General features: G+C 56.4%; 1 protein-coding gene across 5 annotated transcripts in view; it reads left to right on the top strand.

Annotated features, from left to right (window-relative positions):
- The window catches only part of LOC122387941 (RNA exonuclease 1 homolog), a 95635-nt gene extending 86525 nt beyond the window's left edge, over nt 1-9110 (top strand). For 3 of the 5 annotated variants that reach the window (XM_043378636.1, XM_043378635.1, XM_043378637.1), the window contains 8 exons: nt 3615-3752; nt 5022-5316; nt 6118-6498; nt 6819-6947; nt 7226-7388; nt 7698-7836; nt 8181-8301; nt 8672-9110. In XM_043378636.1, the coding sequence (XP_043234571.1) occupies nt 3615-3752; nt 5022-5316; nt 6118-6498; nt 6819-6947; nt 7226-7388; nt 7698-7836; nt 8181-8301; nt 8672-8760 (1455 nt within the window). In that variant the 3' untranslated portion in view covers nt 8761-9110. The remainder of the gene's footprint in view (nt 1-3614; nt 3753-5021; nt 5317-6117; nt 6499-6818; nt 6948-7225; nt 7389-7697; nt 7837-8180; nt 8302-8671) is intronic. The other 2 variants (XM_043378639.1, XM_043378638.1) reach the window with 1 other exon arrangement.
- Nucleotides 9111-9144: the final 34 nt, after the last annotated feature.

The raw sequence follows: 9144 nt of genomic DNA on the forward strand, positions 1-9144 counted from the left end.
CGGCTGCTGGTGACATGGTCTGACCCTGGCTTGCACCACAGGGCAGTGATCTCTCTGGTCTGTCGCTGTTCATTTCAACGTGCTCAGCTATGCGTTGAAAGTGCGCCTTACTCGACCCGCACCTGCGTATTATTCATGCCGTGAGAGCAGCAGGAATTTTCATTACGACCTTGAGCTGCGCTAAAGCTGTGCTCTGACGTCTTTGTGACGCCACTGGTCAATGGCCTCACTAGTCAGTTCATTCTTAGTTCTCTCTGTCGCTGCGGTTCGCTCCTGCACGAACTGAGGCTACTCGGTCGGACATACCACCCACCATATGACATATACTTCTGTATTGAACCGCCTGCCGATGGATGGACGGGAAGGCCGACTTTGACAGCGGCAGCTCACGTGCTGGCAGCTCGTCCGACGTCGCTCGCCCGGACGTCATCGCGGCTGGGGGCTGCCAAAGGCGTCACGCGCTCCTTCTGTCCTGTGAACTCTGAAATTCCTCCGCTCCCCGGGCCGGGCCCGGACTTCCTGCCGGAGCCGGAGCCGGAGCTGGGACCAGAGCCGGGCCGGTCCCGATTGCCGGCTCGCGTGCCGATGCTGCATGGTCCCGATCCGGTATTCTTTGTACCGTGTGGCTAATTGAGGTGAATTCACCCAGTGATCCGGTGCAGGCCCGGGCGCTCATTAGCTTAGAGCACTGATGTTCCGGATCGCACGTTATTTACGACTGTCGATCGGAGTTGTGCTGTCGATGAGTCGACGGTGACGATAGAACGACTAGTCGATCCGCCGGTCTATCGGCTGTTTGGGAAAGTCAGTATTTGCGGCGCTGCGCACGGCCGGAGTGCGTGTCGACTATCTGACGCTGGTGAGACGATAGCGACGCAGGCACGATACCGCGGCGCAGACTTTCGCTGAGAGACTGGCGCAGTGGCGGAGCGGGCTGTACTCTGCCCCCAGCGCTGGACAATGCCGTGACGCCAGTGAGGCAACGCATCACCAAGACACGACGTGCGGCCGCAATCCTTAGCACCCAGCACACACCTGCGCGCTCATTCCATCCGAGATCAGGCGCGGTCGACGGGGCTAGCTGCCATACAAAACCACCGCGCCTGTACTGGGGTCGAAGGTCCTTGTTCCGGCGACTGGTGACCTCGACTCTCCCCCGCCCCGACCCGCCCCACCCTGTCCGGGATGGCCTGTCACCACTGTGCGGCGGCTGAGCTCGTATCGCGCTGACAGACTGCGTGTGACAGAGCCGGACGGTGACAGCTTCCTCCGTGACAGCTCCCCCTGTGACAGCTTCCCCTGTGACAGCCCCCTTGTGACAGCTCTCGTGACAGCTCCCGTGACAGCTCGGATAGGTGTGGGATGCCTGCGCGTGGCTGCAGCGATGTCGGCCCGCGGTGTCGCCTGGAGGCTGCAGTCGGTGACGACGACGGTAGCGGGTGTCACACTCTGGTCTGAGCTCTGAGATTGTCAACATGTGCGTGTATGTGGTGTGGCCGTCAGTCCGGACTGTGAACGTGATGGACAGCGTGTACCTCTCCCTCCTTCAGGTATGATACTTCTGTGGTCTGGACGGGCACACTTTCCTAGAACTATGGTGGTGGTCTCCCTTATCATCGATTGACGTGATCGGCTCATCTCTCATCATCACGAGTTCGGTTCATCTTCGTGATACAGAGTCAGCTTGCATTCTCACCCAAGTCTCCTCCCGGCCTGTTTTCTCTAAGGTGGACCTCGGTGTCTGAGGTATCGGGTCCGCCTGTTGTGTCCGGCTGCCAATGCTCCACCGACCAGCTTTGTGCGTTCGCACAGACATCGGTCAGCTCGGTCCCGCTGACTGGTTTAAATCGACCGACCGGCGGGTTTATTGCGCCGCGGCTAAGCTATTATTGTCATTGACTCTGCATTTTGTACAGTTTGGACGCTGCCGTTTGTTACCAGTTGCTACTGTCGACGTTGTAAAGCGTCGCCGGGCGGCGGGCCGATCAGGTAAACACATCCTTGGGCAAGTGGTTTTTCTACATTCAATGAATTTTGTATTAGCTTGGACTATTACATAGCGCACCATCTGGATGACAATAAGAAAAGCCAAACTGAAATCGTACTATCTAATCGACATTTTGAAAACCGTTATCCAGCTGCTACCCTTTTGGATACACGCACGTGCAGACGGGGTGCGCTATCTTATCTCCTCATGAGCGTCTCGCAGATCGGTGGCCGGCCGACGCGTCGGGGGAGAGGGGTCTTTCCAGACAGCTGATAACGCTCTACTTGGTCCCCTTTTGGGGTGGCTGACCCTTTTATCAGGGGGCCGCCCCCTCCAGTAGCGTTATCGTCTACTGCATATGATTAGGAGGGCGATGGGGTTATTTAAAGCTTGGAAGTCGTTTGCGGCCCTTTCAGTCCCCTGTCGACTCTGCGGTGTGCGGACGTGTCGACAGTCTGAGTGAAGGAGCATCGAGCGCGGCGCTGCTGAAACGACGGCTACGACTCCCGTGCGATTTGAAGTGGGCCGAGCGTGTACCCTCGCAGTAAACCTCGACAGTGCCATGACTGTGTTTCCCGTGGACATGGGCTGCAGCGCGGAGCTGCTGACGGCCAGCTCGGTCCACTACGTGGGCTCCCTGCGACTGAGCCTGCCGGTGCTGCCGGCCTCTCCGAACTGGTCGTGGCCGTCGTCACTGCCCATCGTCCCCGGCTGGCAGTGTGTGGGCGTGAGAGCCGTCTACACCTCACCGCAGCCGCCCAGCTGTGAGGAGTGTCTCCAGCCGGCACTGCGCTGTGATGGCTGCGGCGCGCTCAAAGAGATGTGTTTCTACTGCGGATACGATGGGATTTGTGATGATGATACCGCGCTGGTGTGTGCTGAGCAGGGTCCGCTCTGTAGCGGGGTAAGTGGTGCCTCTGGCCGGTCGGTCAGTGCAGTGCAGTGGTCAGGTGGGAGGTCAGGCGGTGGTTAGTTGAGCCGCGCTCAGCGGTCAGCGGCGGCTGACCCTCGGTGGCCGGTCCCGGTTGGCGGTCAGGCCACTGGCCTCTGGGCTAGCGGTTGCGGCCCGGTCATATCCGCGTCCGAACACGGTCAGGGCCGGTCTTTGTCCCACCTCCCGCCGGCGGCCGCCCCCGTCGACACGCGCTGGCGTTTTTCGGCTGTTTGCTCGCCGCGGTGGACACTGGCCAGGATTTCTCGCTGTCTGTGTGACCTCCACGGGTGATCAGACCGGCCGAGGTCGGCTCTGTCAGCGCCCCATGTGGGAGCCGTTTCCGCCGCCTTTGGACACGTGCCAGCCCTCCCCCGATAGAGGCGGCTGGTGCGAACTTATGAGGGAGATCTGGGCCGGCCGCGCTTTGTTCGGTGTCGGAAATATTGATGTTGTTTTTGTCGCGCTGTTTTTTTCTGTTTTGCCAACAAGGTGTTACAGTGACCCACATCTGTTGTCGTTGTCCCCTACAGAAAAAGTACACTTGAGCTTCTCTTGTACTCTGTGTTTACAGGTGTTTCTATATTCTTATCCTCTGTTAATGTTCCCATTTGTTAGCAGGTGTTTCTGTGTTCTGATCCTCTGCTGTTTCCCATCTGTCAGCTTTGTCTGACTGTTGTCTTTCTTCTGTTACAGGCTAGTGTGGCACGCCCGAAAATCCCGGCAGACCTCGGTGGCAAGGTGCCGACCGCCATTCGGCAGCGATACCTGGACCACTTTTGTACCGAATTGCTCAAGGTCTATCCGGGCGATGAGGCGCAAGCGTATAAAAAGGTGAGCCGCTGTTCCTCCCCACGATTTCACTACCGTTCTAACTATCCTGCCTTGTCCCATAATGTCATGTGCCCGTCCAGTGAGACACCTTGAGGCTGCCCTGTTCACACTCTACCTTCACGTTGTCTTGTGGGTTCCGGGGTGGCTCTCTGGTGTCTGCGGGTCTCCCCTGGCCACGGTCTGTGTCGATCGAACGCCGTCAGCCGCTGTTTGCCGGGTCGCGACCTTGAACTAGACCGTCGGTACCGGTAGTGGGGGCGCCACGCGCCTGGTAGGGGTGGGGGGGGGGTGCGGGCCCCACACGCGTGACGACGCTACCTGGCATCGTCGGCGGGGGAGGGGGCGACTGCTTTGTGGCGTGTCTTTGTGCTTTGTGCGTGACCTTTGCTAAGTGGGGGGTGAGGGGTCTGGAGTGAGATGCTGGGTGGGTGGAAAGGAGAGAGTGACACGAGGGTAGGCGGACCCGGCCGAGTCCCGGACCTAACCTACCATTAGGATGCTTGGTGGGCAGAGGGAGGGGAAGTCGAACTCAGGTGAAGGATTAGTTGTAATACGTTGAGGTGTGGACCATCTTGCATTCACCAAAAGTGTCTGAAAGCCTACGGCTGCGTGTAGTAGAACGTAGCGCCATCCCCGGGTCCTGGGACGGGTCGTTTATCCGTCACAATAGGACAGTCGTTAGCCGATCGGGGGTGACGGCCCGTGACGAATGGCGCCGTGACGCCGTTGGTCTGAGCAGTGACGGCCGACAGTCACGCGATCTGTCCATCCGCCCGGGTTGGACAGTGATCCAAGTGGAGTGGGGTTGGACGGGGCTCCCAGCACCCGGGGCCACCATGGCCTGAAACCTGTCCATACCTCTGACACCGACCCTCAACGCTGCACTAGTTTCAAACGGAGGTCATATGTATATGGATATTTATTAGCCACTGTAGGTGCGGGTCCAATGATTAATGTGTGGATGCGATGGGCCAACTGTGTTTTGGATATTTAGTTCAACGTGGCCTCAGTTAATTTCGGTATGCGTTTACTTCTGTCACTATTACTCATGTCGCTGTAATCACCGTGTAAAAGTGTACAAATCGATGACTAATGCTCATTCGGCCTTGTGCAATATGCAATGTGTCCTCGCTCGTCTGTCTGTTGACTGTCTGCCCTGTGCCCTCCCCCCCCCCCCCATACGGGCTCTCACTCTCTCTCTCTCTCTCTGTAGCTCTATTTGTCTGTAACTCCGTGCCGTGTCTGACCCCTCCCTCCCTCTGTCCGCAGGCTCTGGAGGAGGAGCAGGTCGTGTACAGCCGTAGTCCGTCCCGCCGCGTTTACGTCAACCTGTCCGTCGGCGCCGTCAAGCGACTCCGCGACGCCGCCGCGCTCAAGTCGACCTCGCAGAACGGTACATGGGTGTTGCTGCCGCGCCGCCAGCCGCTGGCCGACCTCTCCAACGTGGCAGGCTGGCCGTACGCCGTGCCGACTGTGTTGCACCCTCACCACTACATGAATAATGTCTTCAACTTCGTGCCCCACCACGAGTTCTTCTGCGGCCCGCTGGCCGCCGCCGGCTACGGTACGGTGCGCGCGCCGGGCCGCCGGCCGCGCGCGGGCGGGGCGGGGACGAGCGGCGGGGGCGCGGGCGACCAGAGGGCGTGGACAGCGCGGTGTGGTGTGGCGGGATGTGGTGTATCTCGGCGGCGTATGATTCAGGTAGATTTACCAGTTTATCTAGCAGTTGAGATTGACCAGGTGAACACCGTCATGGGGCCCTGATGTAGGACAGGGCGTTGGTTCCTCTCCAAGCATCCGGTTTCCTCAGTTTTTGGGTCTGCTGTTTTTACTATTGGCAGCTAAGGAAGGGATTAATGCAAGCTTTCATTCTAAATTGAAGGCAGCCTCAGTTTATTTCATCAGTCCGAAACTCCCACATAAAAGATGTTTTTATATGACCTGCCTAATAAATGTCGCCTTGATCATAAGCGAGGTTATGGGATGTCGTGCCATACTGCCTCTTCGATAGATCCTCAGCAGAAAGCGCTTCACCAGGTTGAGGCTGTGTAGGAAATCATCGTGTTTTGTGGTGACAGTAACTATGGGACGCAGTCCTCGCTCCGATCTACGTTCGATTGAATCTAACTGATGCAGTATAACGTTAAAACCGCTCGCGCCCCGCCCCGCCCCGTCACCGCCGCCGCCGCCGCCGCCGTGTGGGTTGGAGGCACTGCTGCCGCCTCCTGGGACGATTAGACGCACTGAGATCGTGGATACACACCGCTGCAGGAAGCAACTGCACTCTTTGCAGGCTGCGCCGAACATAATATTGCGAACACTCGCGGCGCCTACCTGTGCTAACGGTTCTCTCTGTGTCCACCAGGCGGCGTACCGGTGGCGAACCGAACCGTCTCCCATCTGGACGTGCTGGCCGGCCGCGGAGGCACCACCGGTTCCTGGAGCATCGAGCGGACCAAGAAGGCCGACGAGACCTGGACGGCCGCCGAGCTCTACTCTCGTATGACCAAACACGTCCTGACGGAGGAGCAGCTGGAGAAGAACGGCTTCCCGCGGCCAGACCCGCTCGGACGGCCGGGCCGCGCCCACCTGGCGCACGTGGACTCGCGTGCGCGAATCACCCGCGCTGGCGCCACCTACCGCGAGTGTATCCGGTGCGCGCGAACCTACGAGGTGTCGGCTGAGGGGCGCCAGGTGGTGCCCAACTCGTGCGCCTACCACTGGGGCCGGCCCTACACGTTCAGAGGTGAGAACATGGGCTGAGAACTGCTGGGTAGATGTGCATATCGGTTACTACTAGGATCATTTTATGCTGAATATTTGTCTCATCGAACAGCCACCATTTACTTAGCCGCCGGAATGACCCGATCCGGGTCGCCTGACCCGGGTTCGTAAACGTCTGCATCGTAAAACGTAAACGTAAGCGGCTTCCGACTTTGTGAATTTGGTTGATGTGACCTCAGACTTTGGCAGTGTTTACTCAAGTTGCTCTCGATTTAGTCTCGATATCTGACCTTTTGAGAATGTTTCCCAACTTTGTTTAACTTCCGATCCTTATGTCCGCAGGTGTGACCAAGTACCGCTGCTGCAACATGGTGGCCCCTGCCGAGCCGTGCTGTGACGCCGACTGCCATGTGTCCGACAACTTTGACCCGGACAACCTGATCGGCTACATGGCGACCATGGAGAAGCCAGGTGCGTTACACTGCGGGCTGGCCGGGCAGCCGGGAGTTCAGTATGGTAAAGTGAATAAAACCTTGCGGGGGAGGGGGTGGGAATTCTGGACCGTTATGTCAAAAGTCTGCATATTTGCTCATAGGTGTCGCGAAGAGTCGTGGCAACTTTGATTCACCTTTGTTAAGATGTTTTGCATGTTTAGTCGCCTTTTATCTTGGGCTTTCTTATTTTTCTGTACCATACGACAATCTCCCATGTCTTCACTGCAATTCTGACCACTCTTCATCTTTCAACAGATCCGGAGGACGGCGACCACGGCGTGTTTGCCCTCGACTGTGAGATGAGCTACACCACCCAGGGCTGTGAGCTGACCCGCGTCACCGTGGTCAACGCGCAGGGCGACACCGTCTACGAGACGATCGTCAAGCCCGATAATCCCATCATCGACTTTAATACCAGGTGAGATCAGAGAGGAAGGATGAGGGGCGTGTGTAAAGTGGGTCTGGATTTTGTTGTCCATGTAGCTATTTGTTCGTAGCGATGTGAATCACAAAGCTATTTTTGCTCTTGCCTTTGTTGTGATAAGTTTTCATGTCGTTTAGTGGTCGACAATGGAAGTTTGTTAATAAGCTGCGACCTCAAAGTGGAAATGTGTAGCGCCGAAAGCTGCCGTCAAAAATATGACACTGTTCTTGTTGTGCTCGTTGGATGGCCAAGGTCTCCCTCCTGGGACTCCTGCTGACGCCGTATCTCCATCCGTGTCCGCAGGTTCAGCGGGATCAAGGAGAGCGACATGGAGGGCGTCACGGTCACCATCCGTGACGTGCAGGCGGTGCTGCTCAACATGTTCAGCAACAAGACCATCCTCATCGGACACTCGCTCGAGAGCGACTTCAAGGCGCTGAAGGTAAATAGAAATGAAATGCATTAGCTGTCCGGCTACTTGACTGACTAGGCTACTCGTTTTATTTGGCATTCCATTTGGCATTTGCAAAATGAAAAGCTGTAGTTGAACCGCTTCCTATCTTCCAAATGCTTGCCAATAAATTTTATGCTTGTCCGTAATTCAAACTATTATGTTGCTATTTTACCCAATTATTTGATAGACATTGTAACATATGCTGTCTGTTTCATAATTTGTTCATCCTACCATTGCATATGTTTATCCAGTTTCGAGCAGAAGTCTTTGGTCTTTCTTGGTCTTGTTGTTGTTCTCTGATAATCTAACCTCGCTCTCCCCTGCTCCACCAGTTGATTCACCCGACGGTGGCCGACACGAGCGTGGTCTTCCCGCACAAGAACGGGCCGCCGTTCAAACGCGGCCTCAAAATGCTCTGCCAGGAGTACCTGAAACGCTTCATTCAGGATGACGGTGAGTTTGAACGATCGGGCAGTCTGAGTGCTGAAGTAGCTAGTCAGAGGATACCTTGGGTGGGATTTAACTAGTGTTTGAATGTCGATTTTTGTCATCCACAAAGTCCATATTTTTTTTAGGGATAGCCATGGGGTTCATTAAATCGCAGTTACCCTCCTTGTTTGAAGTGCACAAAATCTCTCAAACAGCCCTATGATTAATTCAGCGTTTTCGTAACTCAATTTGGCTAAATATGTATCTATCACCCCTACTGCTGCTGCAGTCTGTTTGTTTGTTTTCAAACCTCTTGCAGCATCGTTGGCATTCTGTGTCGCAGTTTGCCGCCCTGTCCTCCTTTCTAACCGTTGTCTGTCTCCGTCTCCCGCAGTGGGTGGCCACGACAGTGCCGAAGACGCCATCTCCGCCATGGATCTGATGATGTGGCGTCTGCGTGAGGACGCGAAGCTGATGCGGTGAGCCGACTTGGTCCGGCCCGCCGGAGCCGCCGGCGGCACCGTCCGAGCCCCGATCACCAGCGTGTGAGAGTGTATTTATTGTGCGCGTGACGGCTGAGCGTTCGAAGCGTCAAACGTACAAATCATTCCATTGGCGGTGCGCGTTTTTGTATTCGGAGCGTCCGTTGATGTGTGTAGGTGTTTGTGTACGCGGCCAGACCGCGAGAACGGCTGTGCTACGCGCCCGCTCTGTTCATGTTGTTGCTACTCTCTCTGTGTGTGCTATTTGATATATACTGTTGAAGGGTTGTTCGCATCGCGATCATTGGGCTTGCAGCCGACAGAACGGCGCAATACATTCATCTCGTAAGACGCGGAGTTTGTTGGGGTCTGGTAGAGGCTGGGA

This window comes from Amphibalanus amphitrite, unplaced genomic scaffold (genome assembly GCF_019059575.1).
Source record: "Amphibalanus amphitrite isolate SeventyFive unplaced genomic scaffold, NRLGWU_Aamphi_draft 000303F_arrow, whole genome shotgun sequence".
Lineage (NCBI taxonomy): Eukaryota > Metazoa > Arthropoda > Thecostraca > Balanomorpha > Balanidae > Amphibalanus > Amphibalanus amphitrite.